At 48.2% G+C, this 24,720-nt stretch overlaps 1 protein-coding gene across 12 annotated transcripts; it reads left to right on the plus strand.

Moving 5' to 3' along the window:
* The first annotated feature begins 3,862 nt into the window (after positions 1 to 3,862).
* TAC1 (tachykinin precursor 1) lies at positions 3,863 to 14,195 on the plus strand. 12 transcript variants are annotated; one of them, XM_021000054.2, is made up of 7 exons: positions 3,863 to 4,038; positions 4,612 to 4,762; positions 6,554 to 6,650; positions 7,111 to 7,155; positions 7,574 to 7,597; positions 9,740 to 9,793; positions 13,521 to 14,195. In XM_021000054.2, the coding sequence occupies exons 2-7, from the start codon at positions 4,640 to 4,642 to the stop codon at positions 13,568 to 13,570; spliced, it is 393 nt and encodes a 130-aa protein (XP_020855713.1). In that variant the 5' UTR covers positions 3,863 to 4,038; positions 4,612 to 4,639; the 3' UTR covers positions 13,571 to 14,195. The 12 variants fall into 12 exon arrangements, with proteins under 12 accessions (XP_020855713.1, XP_020855710.1, XP_020855712.1 ...); XM_021000051.2 differs by having other exon boundaries at positions 3,864 to 4,038; positions 4,550 to 4,762; XM_021000053.2 differs by having other exon boundaries at positions 3,864 to 4,038; positions 4,608 to 4,762.
* The last annotated feature ends 10,525 nt before the right edge of the window (positions 14,196 to 24,720 follow it).

Below are 24,720 nucleotides of genomic sequence, written 5' to 3' on the forward strand. Positions count from 1 at the left end.
AAAAAAAAGATGTTTCCATCCCTGTTAACTCTTGCTTCTAGGGCAAGTCTCTGCTTTGCAAAGACACCAGTTGTCGATGCTAGAAGCATATTAGCCTCTGTGCCTCCAGGATGTTTGCTTACACAGCCTTGGAGAGAGTCAAGGGCTTAGGAGTGTTGGGTCCCGCTCTCAGGGCAGGTCCTAACTCAGAGCACAGGGAATCTTCTTCGTTCTGACTAGAGTGTTCCTTCAGGGTGGGATAATTCATTGCAACCTAAAGCAACAGAAAGGTAAGTTGGGTTTTGTTATGTAATTAATGGCATATTTTACTATTTGTCAAAGTTCATGCCACGACCAGGCTGCTAGTCTTTTGACTTGAGAACCATCACTGATTCAGCCTTTAATAGAAAAAGAAAAAACTGTTCTGGACTCAGAGAAAGTCAGGGTTTGTCTGATCCCTAAGAATCCCAGGGCATTTTATTAGCTGCCCTCATGGAGGACTTGAGTTTGTTCTGGCAAAGCCCCAGAGAGGCCCCAGGGGGAGCTCTGCCTCTGAAGCCCAGGCTCACTGTTCACAGGCAGCCTAGTAACACAGGGTTAAAGTCAGAGAAAGAGGCATGAAGGTAGTGAGTCTTCCAAGCACTTCCATTCAGCAAACTTCTCCCCCCCATCTCCACAGTGCTAGTGGATTCTTGGGGTGAGGGAGAAGCAGAGAAAGAATATCTAGCTCTGAGTGAGCAGGCTCTCATGAAATAGCAGCACAGCCCCAGGCTTACTCTGTAAAAGTCAAGAGTCTTCCTCTGGCTCAACCCCTGGGCCTGTAGGTAACAGACTGAGAAAAGATGGATACTTCAAATCTTAAAAAAAAAAAAATCAAGAAAGCACTGAGCCCTAAAAATCTTATAAGTGATAGAGGTTCAAACCCTATGCCATTGCCTGGCCAAAGATGAGGCGTGTGAGGAAGGACCTCAAGATGCCAACAAGCGAGGGAATTACCTCTGAGGTTCAAGAGTGTCAGTATCTGAAAAAGCAAAAGAGGGTGTTGAGTGCTGTCCAGTCCTGAGGGCATGTCTGCCTGTGAGGGCTCTAACATGCTGTACTCTGAATCGGCCATTTGGAAGAGGGAGGAGCCAAAGCTTGAGAACAGAAACCTTGATCTTAGCCAAAGCTTCAGTGGGTTTCAGCCTATGTGATACCCCTCTCATCTCCCTCACCTGCTGGAAGCTCCATGTTGACTACGTGGGCTGGCTCAGTTCATGAGGCTGGACCAGTGGTAACTATGGGACAGATGACCTGGGAGTGCCATCAGGGAAGAAGGTCCCAAGTAGGACAAATGGATCCTAGAAGCAAAAACCATTGCAGGCAGTTACATTTCATTCAACTGAAAAGGAAAGGAAGAGAATTGGCTGAAAAAAATTAACCTTGCCTAAAGGAAAGGTGCCAAACAGCCCAGGTCCATTGTCTGGGCACACAAAGATGTGTGTGCATAGCCCTGGGAGATAAAGATGAAGACAGGATCAGCAAAGGGAGAGCAGGAGGCATGATAATTTCTGGAATTCTTTTAAATAATTTTTATTGATATTTTGTTTCTTATGTCTAAAGAGCATCCCTCTTGCTCCCCCTCATGAAGAGCCATCCTATATGACAAAGTGTTTTGTCTTGTTTTTAGAGAGAAAAAAAATCTGCATGATTGGTGAATGCATTGAGAAAGTCCCAAACAGGCACCACATGTGACACCTGTGGGCACCCAGGGCTGTGGGGGATGGGCAGGAGCAGAGCTTCCTCCCATCTCTCTTGTTCAAGTCCAACTTTGTTCCATTTGTTCTGGATTTTTCAGTGTGTGCTTGTTGTAGTTTTTGTGCATGTTGTTTTCTTGGTTCTGCTGAATCCACTCTGCATCAGCTCACATAGCTCTTGCCAGGCTTCTCTGTATTCATCATATGCATCATTTCTTACAGCACAATAATATTCCGTTACATTCATGGACTGCAATTTGTTTAGCCATTCCCCAAAAGATGGGCATCATCTTTGTTTCCAATTCTTAACTATCACAAAAAGTGCTGCTATAAATATTTTGGACTTCATGGGGACTTTTTTTTTTCTTATGGATGGTTTCTTTGAGGTATAAGCCCTTTCTGGAAGAGTTTAATCATTACTTGTCTTTTTACTTGTTTTTAACCAACATCCCTCATTCAGGCACAGGCTGGCAGGGAGGCTGGTTCTGCTAGGCAGGACATGACTGTCCAGAGCACACAACACAGACAGCACGGGGACACCAGGGGAAGCTGGGATGGGGGGGGAAGGAGAGAAGGGAGAAGAGGAAGACGAGTAGAAGGAGAGGGTGAGGATGAGGAGGGGAGGAAAGAGAGGAAGAAGAAGAGTAGGGGCAGGAGGAGGAACCAGGAGAGGTGATTCTCAGACCTTTTGTTAACTGAGAATAAGAGAGAAGCTCCTGTCAGTGGCTCAGGATTCTGGGACCACTTCCTTCCTACTTGGAAGTTTTTCCTGACCCTTCCCTCCTCTCCCTTAGCTGATGGGAAGCTTCAGCTGTCTCACTCTGCCGGTGGGTCTTATCACGTCTCCCCACTCCAGCAACTCAGAGACTACACTGTACAGTTAAGACCAGAGGCCAGACTGCCTTGGTGGAGGGAGTGTCTTGACTGAGAGTTCCTTCCTTTCACCATGAAATTTAGGTCTGGACCCCAGGGCTTGTGTGGAGGTGGTGATTGTTTCGTTCTGTCTTAGCACTCCCAGGATTTAAGGCAGTGCCCAGGCACAGAGTGGGCGCTTAGTCAACGAGGGAGGGAAGAAGGAAGGAAGGAAGGAAGGAAGGAAGGAAGGAAGGAAGGAAGGAAGGAAGGAAGGAAGGAAGGAAGGAAGGAAGGAAGGAAGGAAGGAAAGTAGGTAGATAGGTAGGAAGGAAGGAAGGAAGGAAAGTAGGTAGATAGGTAGGAAGGAAGGAAGGAAGGAAGGAAGAAAGGAAAGTAGGTAGATAGGTAGATAGGTAGGAAGGAAGGAAGGAAGGAAGGAAGGAAGGAAGGAAGGAAGGAAGGAAGGAAGGAAGGAAGGAAGGAAGGAAGGAAGGAAGGAAGGAAGGAAAAGAGAGAGTGAAGGGCAGAGGGCTTCCTGAGTAACCTAGGCGAATCCAGAAGCACACTAGAGACATCACCCACCCTTTCACCCGTTGCCTAGATCCGGCACTGTAGGGAAGACGACCCCTGGGGTAACAAAGCGACATTAAGCACGCCCTCCTCGCAAGTGTGCTGGTAGCCCTCCCCTCACCCTCCCTGCCGGGGAAGGAAAGACATTGAAGAATGAAGGCTGGTGCTGTCGGGGAGCCGCTGCCTCCGGGGAGAGGGCAGGGCGAAGGCTGAGGAGGTTTCGCAGTGACTGCCCAAGAAGGGAGCATCGTCTAAGGCTACCTTCTAGGGGGCGCAGAGATACTGGCAGGTTTCCTTGTCACCCTCAAGCCTAGGCGCCTTGCCCCTCCACTCCACTCCTGGGGAGAGGTGGGCTTGGTCAGAGGTACCAAGCCCCGTCCGGCTGCCTCGGGAGCCGGGCCAAGTTGCCTGAGTCACGGGTTGGGTGGGTTGAGATGCGTGATGGCCAGGATCCGAGGGGAACAGAAGACCTGGGGGCCTACGGGGGCGAGGAGCAGAAGGAAGGGGAGCTCTTATTCCCCCTGACCGTCCCACCGACAAGTAAGCCGAGGATTGGCCCTCGGGGCTCCAACTCCCCCGACATCGCGTCACTAGGAGCGCAATTGGCTCCGGATTTGACGGACACTCGCTGGGCCGGGGGAGGAATAGGGAGGGCGGGGGGGGGGGAGTTGCAGCGGCAACTAGGCGGGAACTCATTGAATATGGATCAGAAAGTGCAGTGGGGAGAGCGTCACGTGGCTCCGCGGCCAGGATAAATAGGGGCGGGGCGGGCGCTGAATACCCCCCGAGCTCCCCAGTACCTGTCCGTCGGTCCGGGCTCTGAAACGGAGGCTGGGCTCCACCAGCGAGCCGGGAGGAAGAGAGGGAGGCAGAAAAAGCTCGCCGCCGCCCCGAGGAGGTAAGAGTCCTTCGGCACCCCGCTGCCCAAGGTGCAGGTGCCTGGCAGGGACCCTTAGGGTAGTTCTCAGGGCAAAGTCTCAGGGAAGCTATGGAGGGACGGACGGACAGAATAGGATGCGGGAGGTCCGGCGATCAGAGTTCCAAACACCGAGGGTGAAGCGGAAAGCCTGGGGGACTTTCGCTTCAGGGGACGCAGGTTTGAGTCCCCCTGCTTCTCTCCATGCTACCTCAGTTTTCCCCATGCATAATGGGGGATTGGACTAGGTGGCGTCCAAGGTCTCTTCCAGCCCTGGAGTAATTCTGGAGTGAGTGTGTGTGTGTGTGTGTGTGTGCGTGTGTGTGTGCGCGCGCGCGTGTGTGCGTGTGTGTGTGTGCGTGTGTGTGTGTGTGTGTGTGTGTGTGCGCGTGTGTGCGTGTTGTAGTCCTCGTAGAACTCCGGACGTTGTGCTCTTCCTCCCCAGTGTTTGAGAGAGGCCTCAGGTCTGCCCTCTTTCTCCTTTGGGATCCAGGCTCCGCAGACACCGGCAAGGTGTTCTGCCGTGGGCCAGGATCTTTTCCATTTGATAGACAGAGCTCGCTCCCGCTCCCACATTCCCAACATGAAAATCCTCGTGGCTCTGGCTGTGCTCTTCCTCGCGTCCGCTCAGGCTTTTGCCGAAGAAATGGGCGCCAACGACGATCTAAACTACTGGGCCGACTGGTCGGACAGCGACCAGATCAAGGTGAGCAGGGGTGCCCACTGGGCTCCTTCCAGCCAGACTGGGGTGCTGGGGATAGCGCTCCGATTCTGCCCCGACGGAAGCTAACAGGGCGCAGCCTAGGATGGCGTCCCGCCGAATATGCGCCCTCAACCCTCCAGCCTAGACGGGCGACCTAGGGTCGGGGCAGGGGCAGGCACCGGCCCAGGCCCAGAGATTCCCCTCTCCTAGCCTCTGCAGTAGGTTAGCCATCCACCCTCTCGCCCCAGTGATCAATGCTCCCCACGGGCCCGAAGGGAGGCAAGTCGAATAAGAGAATGGAAAAGGAGCGGCGGAGGCTGGGCACCTATGCCTCAGCTAAATTAGAGCGCTTCTGGGGAGGGGTGGGGGTTGGGAGGCTTGATAGACGCAACGAAGCCGAGAGCACAGCCCGAAGGAGACCCTGGCTGTTGTCAGTGGGCTAAGGCAGATGTAGAGCACCTTTGTGCCAGTGTATGTGAGTGTGTGTGCACCTGAGTGTGTGATGGATTGCTGCACAGAAGTGTGTGTGTGTGTGTGTGTGTGTGTGTGTGAGAGAGAGAGAGAGAGAGAGAGAGAGAGAGAGAGAGAGAGAGAGAGAAAGGGGGGAACGGAAGAGAAAGGGGCAGAGAGGGGGTGGAGAAGGGGAGGAGGGAGGAAGAGAGAAGAGTGGGGAGGATGGAGGGAGGGGAAGGGAAGAAGAGAGGATAAAGGAGAGAGAGAGAGAAAGAGAGAGATGGAGGGAGGAAAGGAGATGGAGGAAGGGAATCAGAGAGAGAGAGTGCCGGTACTCACAGACGAGGTGCAGCCAGAAGAGGGGTAACTTGTAGCAATATTCAAAGCTATGCAGTTGGGTGCAATACCTAGGTCTCTGCCTTCTTAGAAGTCTGGTAGCGGAAGAGAGAGCTCATGGGCTGATGGACGTGTCCTCTGGGTCTGTCTAGCCCTGGCTCCCTCTCTGGCTCCCCTGCCATGCAGACACCTCCTACAGTGATCAGTAGAACAGTAAAACAGCAACAGGCTTCGTGGGGCAGGGGCTCAGGCCTCAGGTCCAATGCCCTGGGGTCACTCTGTGGCTAATTATGCTGCCATACAAATCCCTAGAACAGAGGCTCTTCTAGGGCCTACATAGATGTTCCTCTCCTCCCTCCATACCTCAACTCCCACTCAAAAAGAAGAAAAGGGGGGAGATTCCTTTTTCCCAGGTATAGGGAGGGGACTTCTGGAGACAGATGAGGGAGGGGGTGCAGGATAGTGAGGCTCTTTCACCAGACCAACCTGAGCTGGCCACACAGTCCAGGGCTGTTCCCCTTGGGTGCATGAAATTGCAGTGTAGCACCTTCCCCCTGAGTACTAGGGCAAATGATATGTTGGCACAGCTTGGACTTGGGGGAGCTAAGGAAAAAAGCCCCTTCCTCCTCCTCCTCCTCCTCTTCTCCTCTGTTTTCCTCTCACTGCTTCTCCTCTCCTCTTTCCTTTCCATTTCCCTCCACTCTTCTCCATTTCTCTCCTATTCCCTCATCTCTCCTTTCTTCTTTCCTCATCTTCCCCCCCTCCTTTTCTGTCATCTGCTCCCTAAATCCAACCCAGGCCAGGGCCCTCTTCCCAGTGAACCCTGTAGTTCTGGTCCCCAGGATTAAGGAAGGTGCAAACCCCACCCCCTTCCATTTTGCTCCAGTGATGCAGCAGCTGTCTCTGTCTCTCTGTCTCTCTGTCTGTCTGTCTGTCTGTCTCTGTCTATTCCACTGCCCTCCCACACACGCGCGCACACACACACACACACTCACTCCCCCCCAGGAAGAGCTCTCCGAGCCCTTTGAGCATTTCTTGCAGAGAATTGCCAGGAGACCCAAGCCTCAGCAGTTCTTTGGGTTGATGGGCAAAAGGGATGCTGGTAAGTACCCAAGCCCCTCTCCTAGAGCTGCCCCAAAGAGAAGTCTGGGACCCTCAGCCTTCCCTCCTCCCTTAGACTGGGGGGAGGGGTGGAGCTCTGTCCTGATATTCTCCCCATTTCTTACTTGATTCTGAAAAGAAACAAACAGGAGCCAGCCCCTCTCCGATGGCCTCTTACATGCACTCTTCCAACACCCCACAGCCTGAAATCCCCAGGATAGGAGACACTTTATCTTGTGAGTGGCCTCCAGATCCCTGGGAGGGAGGGGGGTGGGGCAGAGTGCTGCAGGGCAGCACCCATCACAGACAAAATCTTTGGAGTGAAGATTGGCTGCCAGTCATGGACAATAAGGCTCAGCTGCCCATTGTATCACATCATAGCTCCAGCCTCCATTTCCTTGATGAAATTCATAGTATCCTTCCTACTTCTACTTGGTTAACATCAATTCATTTTTTGTCAGATACCTCAGTTGAAAAGCAAGTGGGCATGTTAAAGGCTCTCTATGGTAAACATCTCCCCACCCCCTCCCTGACTCCCAGCATTATACTCTGGCTCTCACTCCTGTGTGCACATTAGCTGATGAGTGGAAATCAGACCTGGGCAACTGAATCCTCCTGTAGCCATTAATTTCTTTCTGTTGGGGAGGGGGATGAGGGGGGAATTGCTTGAGATTAAAAATCTTCATTATTCAGCTTTCATTACTAATATTTGGGTTGGCTGGAAATATCCATTGTGATACATTCTCCAGCCTCATGGGGCTGATCTAATTGTTGTCATCTTCCCTAAACCTGTTTTCTGATACTGTGCCAAGCTGTCCAGGTAGCTGTCCAGGTAGCTGTCCAGGCAGCTGACCAGGGTGGGTTGTTCTTTGAACCCTCTGAGCCTACTTGTGCTCACTAATCTCTTTTCTTTTGTTCCCCTAGGGCATGGCCAAATATCTCATAAAAGTAAGTTTCAATGTCATTTCAATATTTGTCAAACATGATTATGAGCCAGTTTGTATCTCATTCATTTACCAGCTTTTCTTGTTTGGGGGCATGTAGCTACTCATGAGCCTGCTGGTCTGGAGAGGACACAGTTGGCAAATGGCTTCATCCAGAATGAGTTTTCTGGAAGGGCAGTGTCTGGGATCCTTTAGGCCAGGTTTTCTGATACTTTTTAGTGATCAGAGAGAGGATTGTCTTTAGGAACCCTGAGGACAGGGCTCTAGGAGAACCTCAACATGCTTATCAATGGGTCATGCCTCAGAGATTCTAAGTTCTAGGAAGTCAGAGACCTAAACTCTGTCTCTCTTCCAGCCCCTGATATGGTGCTCTGCATACAGACACATTTGGGTTTGTACAATCTTGTTATCTGAGGGGAATTCCTCAGAGACTTCAGCTATCACTTTAGAACTGTCATCCTGGTGGCTTCTGACCAATCCCTTGGCTCAAAAAACATGATCAGAAATTGGTGAATTCCAAAAGTTCAAGTGGGTATCTGGATGTAAAATGCTTAATCCCAGTTATTCTGAAGGGATGAAATTTGGTCAAGCCCTGTGCCTGTGGGAAACCCCACCCAGGACACAGGGAAATGCCTCCCAGGTCCAAGGGAGAGGGCAGAGGTTGAAGCCTTCCTTCATAGGCACTGCTCCTCAAAGGGCCACCACCCCTCTTGGTTAGTCAGGCCCCTGCATTTCCAGGGGATTCCCAACCAAAAGTCTTTGGAACCCCCAAATGTAGCTGAGCATCTAGAAACCTCTGGCCTCAGGGAGTTGAGATAGGTCTACATACCTTAGCTATTGTTGTTGATAAGGGGTGTCTGAGCTAAATTTGAGCTAAAGATAAAACAGGGCTTTCAAGCTGAAAGGGACCTTTAAGGTCAGCCAGACCAGCCTCCCCCTTTTACAATGAGAAAACTGAGGCCCAGAGAGCTGAGATTTGCCCAAGGTCTCCTAACTAGTAGATGGCAGAGCTGGAATGTGAAGCCAGGTCATTCAGCTCCAAAGGCTTATGTTTCAACAAGGGAAGATCTATGTTCCGCTGACTAGGTCAGAATTTCTGTCATTAGGCATTTTCTCACCACATGAGCATTGACAGACTAATCTAATGTCACCAATAAGAAGTTTCACCAAAATGAAAATGAAGTGCTGTTGTTTCTGAAGCCCAGGGAGATACAAAATTATCTTTTCAAAGGATTTGGGCTTCCAAGTGGCAGTTAATGGAGACTTAGATTGGTTGGAAAAGAGCTTTGTCAGTCTAACATCTGGGCTTTATGCTCCTTCTCCAAAAGGCATCTGAGGCCTTCCTAGCATGATCTAGCACATTCAATAGATTAACCCCTGGAGGCTTCTGCTTCTTTTATAAACTGCCCCCTTCCAGGGTTCACTGGTTTTCACTCCACTGTTGTCTCCTGGGCAGTCACATTCCCAAAAGCTGCCTTGGTGAATGTTAAGAATAAGCAACAGTCAAGTCTAAAGCAAAGAGGTTTAGAAATAAATGTATGCATGCAACCCTCCCCTTCCAGCCCATTACCACACCCTGATAGGCTGGAGGGAGGAGGGGGGCAGGGCTGAGACCCTTTCTACTAAGGCAGTATCGACCTCTTCCTGTGAGCCGGGAGGAGATTCTGCCCAGCCCTTAGAACTTGGCCCTTCACCTGCCTGTCTCCTGGACAGACACAGCTTCCAGCTTGCAGCTACCCACCTGCTCAGGGACAATCCTAAACAGACAGCAGGACCTGGTCCTTGCAAGTCCTCAGTGCTCAATTAGGGAAAGCAAGAGATAGCTGGATTCTCTCCCATAGACCTAACCTAGACAGAAAACCTCCCTAACCTGATTCAGTTAGGAGCAATTTAAAATTTTCATAAGAAAAAAATTAATTCTGTCCCCAAGTAAAAAGTATTTGGTGCTCCTTAGACATACTCTGGAACATCTATGGGCTTCTCTGTTTACCTGCCCATGGGCTTACCCTGCAGGAAAGAGCCATGTTCACTTCAGTGACTGCCCCAATGGAGACAAGTTTGATTAGGAGACAGACTGTCTTTTCTTACTTTTTCTAATCATAAGAATTCTCTGCATATTTCAACACCCCAACATGTATTTTTTCAGGGCATAAAACAGATTCCTTTGTTGGACTCATGGGCAAAAGGTCTTTAACTTCTGGTATGTATAACTCCCAACTAAAACTCGAGATAGCATCTTCAGTGGTAACTGCTTTGCCTGCCCACAACCCCCTTATCCAAGTATTGAAAGGAGTAAGAAACCAAAGAATTTGCTTAAATGGACCTAAGACTCAGTGTAACCATGGGCTGCTCATGTATGGTGACCCAAACAGAGCAGAGAGCGATGAGGGTCCTTCCTTCTCAAAGGCAGAACCCTCCTAATATATGTCTTTCTGCTAATCTGTTCCTGCTTTTTCTTTAGCGGGAAAAGTAAGCTCCAGGAAATCTCACTGTTGCATGAAAGCAATCCAGGGTTTCAAGATCAAAATTCAAGGTTGAGTTTCATTTGCTATCAAATAGCCTCCCAAGATGTTAGCTAGCTAGAAGCTCCCTCCTTATGCCTTTCCATCAATATTCCTGATAATAATGACTACGATGATAACATGAGAAGAGGGAGAATGACAAATCTATCCCCCTTCTAGCCACAGACTGTCCATATTTGTTCAAGCTTAAAAGGGAGCTTGAGAAGAGGTCAGTTTGTCCATTTCCTGGCCTTCGGGCTCCATTAGACCAAGGAGAATAGGGCCCCATTTTCAGGATCCCAAGAGGTCCAACAACCTTTAGAAGTCTCTTCTCACACTGTACAAATTTCTGATGGCCATTGTAGCCCAACCTTCTTTCTTCCATGTTCAGTAAGGGCTAAGGAAGCTGGACATCTGACTTTCTGAAACCCTTCATATGTTTGGACAGTTCCATTGTTGACTTTCATGTCGGGATCCTTACACCTCGGTTAAGTAGCCTCTTCCTCTCTCCATAGGGGATAGCACTGTTGTTCTCCTACAAATCCTTCCCAAATTGCACTTGAATTTCTTAAGTTGCTCCTAATTACAGAAGGATGTATGAGCCCAGGTGTCTCTCTTTAAAGGCAATCTCTACAGTGTAAAATGGGAAGAGTCTTAGATTATCTCAAACTCTTGGAATAGTCTGTATGAACCATTATAATGCCCTGAAAAACTGAGGTAACTTGGGGACTGAAATGTTGTAGGTATAGTCAATGAGACAATCAAATAATTAAGGTGGAAATGTTTGAGGAGTTGGGGTTTTGGGAAGTTGTTTTGGTTTGGTTTGGGGTTTGTGTTTTTATTTTTTGTTGGATTTTTATTGCCCTGAAGTAACTAGATAAATAAATATGGCTTCAATTTGGCTGTGGATAATTAATCTCCATGTATCATGGCAAATAGGAAGACCCAGTCATAGAAAAATGCTTTCATGCCCACAAAAATTATCTGTGGTGACTTGGTCCCAATTAGCCAGGCTACTCTTGATTGCTTTTCTAATTTGTCTTCCTTTTGCAACTACCATTCCAGGATGCCAAGGCCCACAGACAGGGCCTGAGGCCACACTGTAAGGGGTGGGCATATTTTTAGGTAGATTTGTGAAGCAACCACAGACTTCCAATCCTAGATTTTGGTAAGGAATCAAATGAATGGGCTTTGGTGCAGCTTTTCCTAACCATGACCCAGAGTGTCAGACTTGTCTCTGAAAGTCAAGAGACAGGAGCCTGAGGCTAGCTTTCCTGCCCTCCTCAATGGCCCCAGGCTCAGTGGCAGAGTCAGAAATGGAATCTGCATTGGCTTCAGAAAGTGGAGGTCAAGAACCAGCCTTCCAACACTAAGGAAAGTAATCAGCAAATGTCTTGTTCACTTTAAATCTTTTGAGTAACTAGACAGGGCTTTTAAATGAAAGAACACATGGGAGGATCATACCTTCGACCATTCTAAGCCATGCTGAATTAAAATGAGTTTGTTTTAATTTGTAAGCAATAGAAGCACGATAGTGTGCCATCATGTTCCTGTGATGAAACGTGCTATCCACCTCCAGATGGGGAGCTAATGGCCTCCCTAGAGCAGAATGAAGCATGTTCACTTCTCTCTCTCTCTGTCTCTCTTCTCCCTCTCCTCTCTCTGTCTCTCTCTTCTCTCTCTCTCCCCCTCTTTCTCTGTCTCTGTGTCTGTCTGTCTGTCTGTCTGTCTGTCTCTCTCTCTCTCTCTCTCTCTCTCTGTCTATGTCTCTCCCTCTCTCCCTCTCTCTGGAATTGATTTTGCATGATTGTCTATATTTGTAATGGATTATCTTTCTCTTGCTTCTCAATAGGTGAGGGAAGGAAGACAGAAAGGAAGAGGGAAAGAATTCAGAAGTAAAAATAAAATTGAATTAGAAAAATAGTAATTCACACCCCGATTGGGCCCTGGTTTTTGCTTTGTTTTAGTCTTGGTCACCCCGACTATGCTTGGAGAATATCTTTCATGGCTATTTAGCGTAATTTTTCACAAATTGTTTAATGATGGGCTTGGGTTATATCCCCTTATCTAAAATCAAATAGAGAACTAAGTCACTGATCTAGCTAATTTCCATGCCCTCCCCCCAACCTCTCAGGATTTAATTATCTGTATATTTTAATGTGACAGTTCAGATTTGTTCTAATAATTTTCTTGGCTCCCAATGAGGTGTGTGTGTGCATGGGTTACCTCAGAGTTTCTTCCTTAATCATAGGTTTGGGAGCAAGTTTTCCACAAATAATCACTGAGAAACCCCTCCTCTCAATACTGATCATTCTTCATTCACAACCCTTGGTCTGGTTGATGAGGCATTGGTGACCTGAGTCCCAAGACAAACAGTAGCTGACCCTTCCTGGCAGCTAAGAGCAGAGCCCCAGGCCAGCTCCCCCAGGATGGGGTAACCATAGTCAGGAGACACACCCCCCCAGCTTCAGTCATGTCTGTGCTTACTCTAACACAGTTTTTGATGGAAAAAAATGTTTTCTAGAGCTGGTTACAGAAGTGGAAACAATCACCTGCCAAGGGTCTTCTTTTACTTACAAAACACCTGCCCGAAGGGAGCAAGGATGATTTTCTTCCTTAGAGCAACCTGAACAATTGGCCAGAGCCTCTGTGGTCATTTCCCTTTTTTAACATAGACTTTTATTGATATCTATTGTTTTTACATCATTTTTAACTGCAAGACAATGACATCTAAGGAGAGAGGTGAACATTTAAAAAGGAAGAGGGAAGGAAGGAAGGAGTTTGGAGGGGCAGAGAAAGGAAGGAAAGGGAGGGACAAAGGAAGGAAGAAGGAAGGGAGGCAGAAAACCCAGGTGCTTGCTGGCTCTCTGCAGAGCTCTTTGGGAACACCATTAGCTCTTGGAAGCCATCAAACATCATGAGGTGACTCTTGGGCTGGCCTCTTCCAGAAAGCGGAGGACACAATGAACCCTTCCACCAAACCTAGGGCCATTTGATTACAAGACAGTGCCTTCTTTAAAGCCAGCCTCTTGTCAGGGGAGAAGATGCCCTTTGAGTGACAGGGTAGCAAGCTTAGCCTTTGAGCCCCAGTGCTCATCCTGCTGATGGTCTTGCTTGGGCCTCTTGGCATCAGCCATGGCTGGGCCTCAGCTCAGGCATGAGAAGCAATCTCATCCCATACTAAGAAAAGAAGTCCATGCTTATCAGGTAAGTGACCAGAAACTCTGAAGGAATAGTGTTCAAGCCAGGTACAAGAGGCAAGAAGATAGGAGAAAAGGAAAAGTTGATATCAAAGACTTAAGAAATAGCTAACATTGAAGAACATTTCTTAATAGGTTGGGGTGAGGGGCAGTATTTCCTTAGCCCTTCATTTGATTGCCCATTAAGTACTCCATGGACCACACGAGATCCCTTCTCTCCTTCCAGGGTCCTCGGAATGGAGCACAGCACAGAACTATGAGAGAAGGCGCAAATGAGGCATCACCTATGGGCCTTCCATCAACGTCATTGGCTCTGATGGCCCACAATGATGAGGCATCCGTGAAGATCCTCACTAGCCAGAATGATTATTTATTTAATAACACTTGTGGTTTTGAGTTGTAAATCTAATCAGACAGTTATTTTTCATATTGTGACAATGACCCCCATTGGATAAGTGTTTTCTAGCTCTAAGCTGCATCCCTTGGAGATGGAAGCCCCTGGTATTTCACAACCAAGCACATTATTGGCTATGAACTTGTGCTTCTGGTGATGATTTGTTCATCCAGGAAAATCAATGTTTTGGTTAATGCAGTAATGTCCTCTTTGCAACTAATGTAATGCAAATCCTTTCCACTGTATCTCCATAGTTACGATATTCTGTAATGGGGGGATCAAAATATATTCGTATCGTCACAGCACGTCTCATGTTTTGTGACTAAATATATGAGACAGAAAGAGAGAGGGAGGGGAAGATGGCTGGAAGGAGGGAGACAGAGAGAAGGAGAAAGGGCATTCACTGGCATGCAGGGCTTGGAGGGGATTCCTAGAGCTTCATTCATTTCATGGTAGGAAGTTTTATTGTTGTCCAATGTTTTCCATTAAAAATACCACCCAGCAGCACTCTGGACAATTTGCTTCATCCTTTTTTTGTCCAGGGCAATAATGTGATCATTTTAAACCAGGCTCTACCAGCAGGCAGGGAATGGTGGTGTCAGGCTTGTCTCAGTAGCCACTGGGGCACTCAAGCCCCTAGCCATCATTTCCTGGGGAAATGACAATTTACAGAGGAGGAAACTGAGGAAGCCCAACCAGGGGAGCCTTCTTGAACACACAGGCAGGAAGTAGCAGAACTACTTGAATCCCGACTCAGATTCCAGTCAAAGGCTCTTTGCCTTGGAAGTGGAGCAGAGCATGGGATGGAGCCTCCCAAGGGTTCCAAATCTGGTGGAAGAGACACATGCATCAGTCTCATCTGCAGGTAAATGAGCAGCCTGTTCTCAGGGCACATCCCAGACCCCAGTGCTCATTCCAGACTGGACCAGCTGGGCCTTTGTTCCACCTGAGTCATGACTCCTCAAACCCACAAAATGGGTTTTCAGCATCAATTATTAAAGCATTCCATGAAACTCTGACACCTTCCTAGAAGTGATGATCTTTACTCCCTTGAGTGGGTGAACCTAAAAAGTTCTGTGTCCTCAAAAATCCTCCCTTCAGCCATGGTTCTAGTAGGCAAGAGAGGACCCCACCCCACCCCAAATGCAGAGACTCCACAGGAAATATCTTGACTCCCCGGTGCATTGCCTTGAATGGCCCTTGAGATTAGGGCTGGAGGCAGAGGAACCCAATAGATTAAAAGGCACAGTGGTGTAGGCTTAGTGAGCCGACTGGTGGATACCCAGCTGTCTACAATCCTCTTGGTGGTGCAATGGAAAGATCTCCAGGCCTGGAGTCTGGAAGACCTGAGTTCAAATCCAGTCTCAGACACTTCCTAGCAGTGTGACTCTGGCCAACTCATGTCACCCCCATTTGCCTCAGTTTCCTCATCTGTAAAATGGGGATAATACTAGCACCTACCTCCCAGGGTTTGTAAGGACCAAAGGAGATGATATTTTCAAAGTGTTTAGTAGAGTGCTTGGCACACAGTAGGTACTTAATAAATGCTTATTCTTTCCACCTCTCTCCTGTACTCCTCCGACCTTGGCTGGTACACCCAGCTAAGGGGCATTCCATGCAGAACAGAACATGGGTTACTCACTGAAAGTAAATACTCCATAAAGGACCACAGGAACAAAGACCATCTCATAGCTTGAGAAACACAAGCAGGGGTGAGGAACCTATGGCCTCTAGGCCACATTGGCCTTCTAAACCCTTAAGTTTAGCCTTTTGATTGAATCCAAGTTTTACAGAACAAACCTTTGGATTCAGCCAGAAGCCTGAAGGTTCCCCAACCCCAAACGGAAGACATTCCCCTTTAAAAACAGACCAGGGTCAGATTAAGAAACATAAATGTGCAGTTACTAAACCCAACAAATAATAGACATGTCCTCCACCCTCTGCTGCCCTCTTCTAGGTCACTGAGATACTGAGATAAAGAGTTTGGAGACTGGGGAGGGAGAAGAAAGGTCAGAATGTTCCAGAGACTTTCTATTCTGGAAAGTGGGAAGCAGGTGATTTTGCAAAGGGAACAGGTGGACTTTCTTGGGGCAACACCTCCATCTTGTGGCCAGTTAGGTCACTGCTCTTAAAGACTTTAAACCACATTGTGTTTTCACAACCATTGGCATAAATGGGATTGGCTCTTCTTGTTTATGCTAAATTAAGCCCAAGGATAGACTGGCCCCATTCATCAGAGGTTCCCGCTCCTTGGCCTGGTAATCACAAAGACCAGAATAACAGGTAAAGAGGAATGTGAATGGTCATTTTAGCACCAAACATAATCAACACTAACTTTGACAGCACATGTCAAGGTTTAAAAGCATTTCCCTGTGCCTCATGACAACCCAGAAAGGTAGGAAAAGTAGGTGCTACCATCACCATTTTACATATGAGAAAGCTGAGGCTCACAGTGTAAAAAGTAATTTCCTCATGGTCACACTGTCTTCCCCGGGCCTCTCTCAATCATGGACCTTCTCAAGGGTACCTCAACCTTCCTGGCATTTCTCTTCAAGCACCCTTTCAAAAGTACCACGCAAGGGCATCCACGATGTTCCTTTTACTAGATTTGACCAGAGACATACAGATCACCTGGACCAAAAGAAGGAAGGGATGAGGAATCTGGGAAAGAGATCACAAGAGTGGCACAGTGGCATGACGGACAGATTCCACCTCTCTCCCTCTCTACTCTTCTGTCTGTCTGTCTGCCCCTCTCTCCTTCTGTTCCCCTCCTATCTCCCTCCATCTCTGTCTGTCCCTCTCAACCCCCTTCTCCCTTTCCCTCTGTGTGTGTGTGTGTGTGTGTGTGTGTGTGTATGTGTCTGTCTCCCTCCCTTCCCTCCTCCTTTCTCAAGTAATTATCAGTGCCATAATTCCGTCCTTCAAAATGTGAAGAAACCAATAAGGGAAGAGTCTAACCTGGATTTGACTGTCACTAATGGAGATGACACATTGCTGGGATAGAAATGATGGGAAATGGGGGGGGGGTGTCCACTCCACTGGGTGGTTGATGATAAAGAAGAAAACTGGCCTTCACCCTAGATTTTGGAAAGGCAGATTTCAGTAGATTCGGAGGATAAGTAGGATCCCATTTTAAAAAACGCTTCAAGGGAAATTAGCCTGGGGAAGACAGGAGATGCTGAAGGAAGAGATTCCAACCAGGAGGAAAATGCGATTTGTCTGAAGAGACTGGTGTGGACACCCAGGGAGCTCACAAATCAGCCTCAATTATCAAAGAAATGCACAGAAGGCGAAAGCAAGGCTGAGGAACACAAAGTGGATCTAAGAGAACATGGTGGTCTTGCAACAAGTGACATCAGGAATGCTGAAGCCCAGGATAGCTGTAAGCTAAGAACACAAAGGAGGCTTTTTCAGAAGGGGAACCCAGAAGAGGCAGGACCCTCGTTTGGGGTGTGTGGCACCCGACAGTGGGGTGAGATCAGAGCTGCTCCCTTCCTATTTTGCTGTTTTCTCTTTATGCTGGATGCAACAAAACCAAAATAAGCTCCAGTGGGATGGCAGGAGAGTAGAGAAGAACTCCATCCTTGGGTCCTGGGAGAACTGGCCGCCATGATGTCTGAGCCACAGTCCAGGATCTCTGAGGTACCACGAGGCTGGAGAAGGGCAAAAGTGGCCCAGATTTTGAAAGGAAAAGAGCAGCCTGCAGACTCTAGGTTTGAGCACGTTCCTGGAGGCAGAGAAACCCAATAGATTAAAAGGCACAGTGGTGTAGGCTTAGTGAGCTGACTGGTGGATACCCAGCTGTCTACAATCCTCTTGGTGGTGCAATGGAAAGATCTCCAGGCCTGGAGCCTGGAAGACCTGATTTCAAATCCTCAGATACTTCCTAGCTGTGTGACTCTGGCCAATTCATGTCACCCCCATTTGCCTCAGTTTCCTCATCTGTAAAATGGGGATAATACTAGCACCTACCTCCCAGGATGAGGACCAGGCCACAATTCCTACCCTCATGCACCGAAAGTATCATTGTAAGGGTAGGGCTGAACCACTCCACCCCATTTTAGCCTGGATACCCTAAGAGGTGAAAACAGTTCAATCACCTACAGGCCCTAGACTAGGCACTCAAATGGGTGAGGACACTTAGCTGTGTCCCAGGGGTCAGCTCTCAATTACCAGGATGACAAGAGCCACCTCCAGAGAGCAGGGCTTTCCTGTACCCCACTGCACTGCCTACCTGGGGAGAGAGAGGAGAGGCTTCAGCCAGGTCTCCATCCTTCTCTTTTTGCTAAAGGAGGACTTTTTGAGCTTGAAAGGGTTCGGCAGATTTTAGACCTCTCATTTCCCACCCCCAGCTCAGCTGGTGGCAGAGTCTGCTCTGGGAGCCAAGGACGGATGGGTACAGATTGGACATGCTTAATGGCATCTTCTTGAGCCCTCCATAAAGGGGCAGAAGGATATCCAGGGACCAGGAGATGTGGGCTACCCTTTGGCCACTCTCTAAGCTCCAACCCCCTCTCCCCAGGACTCGGTATGTAGGGTGAATCTAACAGCCTTGCCTGGCCCAGGAGACTGTCACAGACCCCTGATGCTTGGGCAGATCTTGGAGTCGATCACTACAGCACTCCCAACATTCGGATTCAGCCCCTCATTACTTCTTGAGGTTCGAGACATACAATCACATCACTAATAAAGGGCTGGGTTGCTTCCCAGCAACTCACCATCCCCTCCTCAAAGAGCAGGGTTTCATGAGCCCACTGAGGCTCAGTGAAAAGTGGAAACACAGTGAAGATCATTAGCTTCCTTGCTATTAATAAATAAAGAATTCTTTATAATGAAATGCAGACATGCTTTGCCTTTACTTGCTGGATCTGCGACACTGGAAAAACACGTAGTGCTAATTCTAATGGGGTGGGGGGAGTCTTTTGCTAGCGATTGCTCAGATATTCATCTCAAGTCAGCAGCCTCCATTTTAAAAACTAACCTATCCTTGAACACGGTTCATTGGGGCCCTTCCTGCCGTCTCACTTTGCCCCACAGCCCCATCCTCCGCTGTCACCCCCACAACCCCTGCACAAGCAAGCATTTCTCTCTATTGAGAATGCCTGACCAGACTTCCTTGGAGGAGAAGCACTGGCCTGGGTCAGGGGGAGTGTCCATGTTTCCGACTCGTTGCCCTGATTCTCTTCCTTCCGCAGGTGTGCTTGGGAGGGGGTTCATATTCCTTTCTTGTAAACAATTCCTGGATCCTGGAAACTGTGTAAGACCCGTCCTCTGGAGCTTTCTCTCCAGGTAATGAAGTACACAGCCTTTTAATGGTAACCTTCCATGACCTTTAAAAAGTCTTTTAAAAAGTGCCTTGACATCTTTGTTTTGTCCATCAGCTTCACTTCCCAGTATAGCTCTCCCTCCTCCTCCCCTACCCAGAGGCATCCCTAATAATAAAGAAGAAGGAGGGGGAAGAGTAGTTGAGCAAACAGGACCATTATGTCCCTGCTGGTCTGAACTTGCCTATGGCTTCCCAGCTCAATTGTCCCCCACCTCTGCCAAGAGGGAGGGAAGAGACCATCTCATCTCGCTTCTCTTGGGCCACGCATTCGTTTGGCCCATCCCATTGACCCAACATTCAGTTTTTCATAGTGGTTCTTTCTCTTTCCATCACTAGGATCATTTCCATGGTTGCTCAGTACCCCCTTCAGCAGCTCAGGGAAGTGTTCCCCTGCCTCCCTGTCTTCCCACTCATGACTTCCTGTTCCTTACCCTTACTCGAATTTAGGGTTCTAAGCCTGTCTGCTACGAGAAACTAGAAGAACAAGGCTGGCCATAGGCCTTAAAAGATGAATTCCTGTCCATTTAACTCTTCACCAAAATGGTCAGACAAGCAGCATTTGGGAGAGGAGGGGGTGGTGAGATAACAAAAGGAGTTTCACAGGCCAAGTGAAGAGGAAAAAAAACTCATCCAAGCAGATTCCAAGCAGATGTCTTCCTACAAGACAGATCAGTTCAACAGGGAATATCTGCCTGCTGGAAATGCCTTCCTCCCTGAGCCTTGTAAGGCTGTCTCAGTGCCTGAATATATACCCTGGGGGATCTGTTTATTAGTTTAAAAACCAACTTGCTCACCCAAGAAAACAGGAAAAGTGATTTTCTGGAAAAGCCTCTGAGTAGGGAGGCAGTTTCTAAGCTCTGTTGCATTCACTCACGACTCTCAAGGATCAGGGATTATTTAAAGAAATGTAAAAATATATGTCAGGGGTTTTGCATAGGCTGTCCTTTCTAACTCACTGCACTGTCTCCCTCTGACTGGCTGTACAAAGCAGTAGGAAAAGATGCTTGGGGCTTGGCTCCCCTCACCCAGCCGTGCCTCACCGACATCCGACCAGAAACCTGGGCTTCATCTCGTCTGAGCAAACCAGTATTAAAATCGAGCTGATTACTCTCAAGATTCTACTCTCATGATTTCTTGGGGCCAGTTTTTGCAATGCTCAGGCACCTCTTCATGAACCCAGACACTTGAACTGCTTCCCTTCCAAATAGAATGGCTTAGTAGGTCATTTGTGTTTACTTCTGTCTGCGAGGTTGTTTTCCTGATAAAGCAGGGGCAGGAACTGTTGCCTTTTCCCCCCCTGGCATCCTCTGCGCCCAGAGCAGTGCCCTGCATGTAGTAGGTGCCAATGATTGCTGATGGTTGTTTGGGTTGAGAGTCGTTGGGTTGCCCTAACAAAACAGGGAGGGCAAATACCCAGAATGCAGGACCACCAGGCAGGGCCTTGGGGGACAGCGAGCCCCACCCTCTATGCCCCATGGGGCCCTGTCCTGCTGCCCCTAGGTGTCTCTCCCTCTTTCTCCACCCATAAGCCTTAAGGCTTAACATGTTGACTTCGACTTTGACTGTAGCCACCATCCCTCACCACCTAACTCTGCCCCCCAGAAAGAAGGCCAAGACAACACTTCTCTCTGGTCCTACTCCCTGATATCATAATAAATCTCTTTTTAGAACTAGGGCTTTTTTAGGGTTGTTTGGTGACTTAAAAGCCAATCCCATCAGGTTGAAAATGACAACCTGAGGAAAGTGAAGAAAGTGCTAAGAGTGTGTATTTGTATTGGTTGGATTTGATTTGTAAAGGATTTGCAGGGAGGTCACTGGAAGCTCTCTGGATGGGGCTTGTTGTTTTGTTCAGTTGTGTCTTACTCTTTACGACCCCATCTGGGGTTTTCTTGACAAAGATCCTAGAGTGGTTTGCCATTTCCTTCTCCAGATCATTTTACAGATGAGGAAACTGAGGCAAACAGGGTGAAGTGAACCTAGAATCACACAGCTTAGTAAGTGTCTGAGCCTGGATTTGAACTCAGGCCCTCCTGATTCCAGGCTGTGCACTCTATCCACTGTGCCATCTAGCTGCCCCTGGAAGGAGCTGGGAGACAATAAATGGGACAGGGCAGGACAGAGGTGGGGGAGGAGTGGGACTTCCCCATTCCTGTCTTATTGTTTCTCCTAGAAATTAAGCCTTATGAGCCTACTCATTGCATAACAAAATGTCCACCACGCCACAGGAAAGCCACGTAAAGAAAGGATCCCGGGTCAACCCAGCGCTTCCAGGACAACAAAGAGTTAAGGTGTGAAAGGCAGTCTTGCCAGAGGGATTTGACCTCCTGGATATGGGAAGTGCCTCTGGTGGGAGGGTCAATGTCCCTGAAGAAGATGGAGCCGGAAAGGCAGCTTTACCAGACACCCAAAAAAGCCAGAGGAAGTGAGTTTGAATCCCAGAGAGGGCAAGAATGGTCTGTGCATGACTGTTGTCCTTGGTTCTGGAAGTGGGCCACAATGACATCACTATGTTGGTGTCCAGTTACAGTGTGTCCAACTGTGGCTGATGAGACCAGTATGAGCTCCGAATGCTCTACCCCAGGTCGAGCACAGATAGTACATGTGAACATTCAGGGTGAATTCTCTAAGTTTGTGCATCTTGGGTTTTTCTTTTGAGCTGTTTCAATTCTGCTTTGCTCACAGAACACAGCACCTTCTCTGATCAGTGCACTGGTCCTGTGCCAGTGTCTCCCATGTCACACAATCAATTCCGAAGTTCTTCAGAGAGACCTTGAGAGAGTCCTTATATCATTTCTTTCTGCCCTCCATGTGAACACTTGCCCTGTGTGAGTTCCCCATAAGACAGAGATGCCCCCCACCCACCCCATGATTGTCACAGGACAAACTATTTCCTTCACCTTTACAGAGATGGACGATAGAGGCATCCTTGAATTCCTGGGGGACAACCTCCTCTTGCCACATAACCCAGAAAATTTCAGTCAGCTTTTGTATGAGCAATGCCCCCCCCCCCGCCTTGTAAATCTCAGTTGAATAGAATCAGCACCAGGTGCTTTGCCACAGGAGAGAAGCATAATGGCATTCAAAACCTTCATATTGATGATAAGAGTCTCCAGGTCTTCATAAAATTTTTATTTGACCTCATCAGGGTTCGTCATGGTGGGAGCATAGACACTGATGATGGTGGCATGACGTTTTCCTGCAAGTGACAATCATATTGTCATGAGCCTGTCCTTCACTCCTTTTGGGAGGCATACAAGCTTGTTGACTAGATTAGTTTTGATTGCAAAACCTACACCAGCTTCCCAGCACTCCCCTCCACTGAGGCCACTCCAGAACTTGTATCCAGCTCTGACTCCAGTGAGCTGACCTTCATCTGCCAGTCTTGTTTCACTCAGGGCTGCCTTTTGGACATGAGTTCTCTCCAAACAAGAGCTGTTCATCTTTCAGGTCTACTGGATTTCGTGTTGTCTATGAGTGTGCACACATTGCATGTACTGATGGTGAGGGGAAGCATCTTTGCGAAGTTTTTGTACATTTTTTTGTGTTTCAACCACAGGGTGGGATCCCCACCTGACACATGAACAGGCCAGGGTTGGGTAAGCAGACAATTTTAGGGCACCTTTTCTATCCCCTTCCTCATACCAGGGGGTGAGCAGTTTGATGGCTGCTCAGACACCCAAGGGGTGCTAGTCTTCCCTGAACACACCTTCTACCTCAGTTACCATAGAGAGAAAGAGAGATTGGCAGGCAGGCAGAAGAGCAGCTCAGAGTGTTTGCAGCCACTTGGACTCCCCTTTTCACTGAGAAGAAAAGCACAGTTGGGGTTGAAAGCTCTTCCCTTACCCTGCACTGTCAGACTAGCCAAGGGACAAGTCCAAGCTTTCTGCTCATCTCCAAGGATCTGGTTTGCATTGGATTGAGTGGAGCAAACTGACGGCTTCAAGCAGGGAGTCCTCCTTTTTTGTGTGTCCTGGACCCCTTGGGCCATTAGTCTAGTGAAGCCCATGGACTCCTTCCTCAGAATAATGTTTTATTCTGACACATACACACATCTAAGATACATAAACTACAAAGGATTACAGAAGAAACTATACTGAGCTATAGTTAGCAAGTTACTTTAAAAAGCCTGGGCCCCTGGTTAAGAACCCCATTCTTGAAGGTTCTGTTCCAACAATGGGTCTTCCATCCACATGTTGATATTGTTCACAATTCCTTGACAGATGTGACAACCAAAATCAGCCTAACACATTCTGATCACCGACATTGGGAAAGGCGTCTATGGCCATCACGCTGTTCACCACTCATGATGAAGGCTGACGTTCAATGTAGAAGCCCAGCTGAAGAAGGCTCCTCTGGAGATGAGGAGGTCTTACATCTGGAGATGATGTTGTGCTGCTGGTACCAAGCCCTGGAACATTGCCGAGCCTCCTGAAAGAGACCATAACCACTCAGAAGAATTTGGCTGGGCCATACACACAGGAGAGACATGGATGAAGCATTTCTAACGCCCAGATTGTTACATGCATCTGAATGGAAAACCTAGAGCACTTGTCCATCAGTATACATTTCCCGGGACAGTCAATGCAGATGCAAAATAGCTTTGACCCAGAATTTAACCAAAAAACTAAGGACTGGGCTGTCTTTGGGAAATCACAAAGCTCCCCTAAAAGGACCCAAAGCTTCCCCTCGGAACAAAGGCTCATCTTTTGAATGCCAGCCTTCTCCTAGTGTGCTGGGTCCTGAGAAGTGTGGAACACAGCATTCTCTGAAAATGAATCTCACAAAGAAGGCCACAGGCGAGCTCGTGCTTGGTGCCCATGGAGCCAATCAGTAGCTTCAAAGAATAGGAGCAAAACATGTCATCAGGGACATACATGGTTTCCCTAAAGAGAAGATGAGCTGATCTTGGCACGAGGGCAAGGATGACGAGTGGACAAAGAGTTCCTGAGGCTCCAAGGGCCATCTCTGGGTCACGGGGCTATTATAAGTTGCTTGCATGGGAATATGAAATGTCTGCCCGTTTGATTTTCTCTTCATAAATTCTTCCTTGGAAACAATGTGGCCAGTGTGTTTACAAACAGAGACACATTTCTTGAAAAAAATGTTCCTGTTTTTCTGGGTGGAAGCCTGAACCCAGAAAAGTACACACTCATTCCTACCCCAAAACTTAAGTAAGGTCTTGCAGGGTACAGCTTGCATAGGCCCAAGGGTTATACCTCTTCAAGCACTTATTAAACACCTACTATAGGCTCAGTACACAGTCGTCCACAGAGTTGCACTCCAGTACTTCATGGTAACTACCTAAAGGTGATCCCAGGTTCTCAATGGAAATACCAGCAAAGCATGAGTCCTGGCGACATCTACCATGCTGGAAAGGCTTCAAGGATGATCCTAGCAACCAACTGAGGCCGCTTCCCAAGGACCACTCAGCCAACGATGGACAAGAAAGGTTCTTCTACAGTAAGCTGGCCACTCAGTGATTGACTCTCGGTCACGGTAAGTCATGAAACAAAGATAAAACAGCACTTGGTCCTGACTCCTTTCTGCTTCCATGCTGTGGCTAGAAGGATGGTGGGAAAGTGGGAAGACCGGCAAGGAAGTGTGCTGGTTGTAGGCATCTAAAAGCTTGACTTTGATTGTTGGCCCGCTACTGGGAAATCTTTGTCTGATGACCATTGAGTAAAGCTACTGCCAGAGAGGCTGAAT

This window comes from Phascolarctos cinereus, unplaced genomic scaffold, assembly GCF_003287225.1.
Source record: "Phascolarctos cinereus isolate Bilbo 61053 unplaced genomic scaffold, phaCin_HiC Scaffold_1;HRSCAF=81, whole genome shotgun sequence".
NCBI lineage: Eukaryota > Metazoa > Chordata > Mammalia > Diprotodontia > Phascolarctidae > Phascolarctos > Phascolarctos cinereus.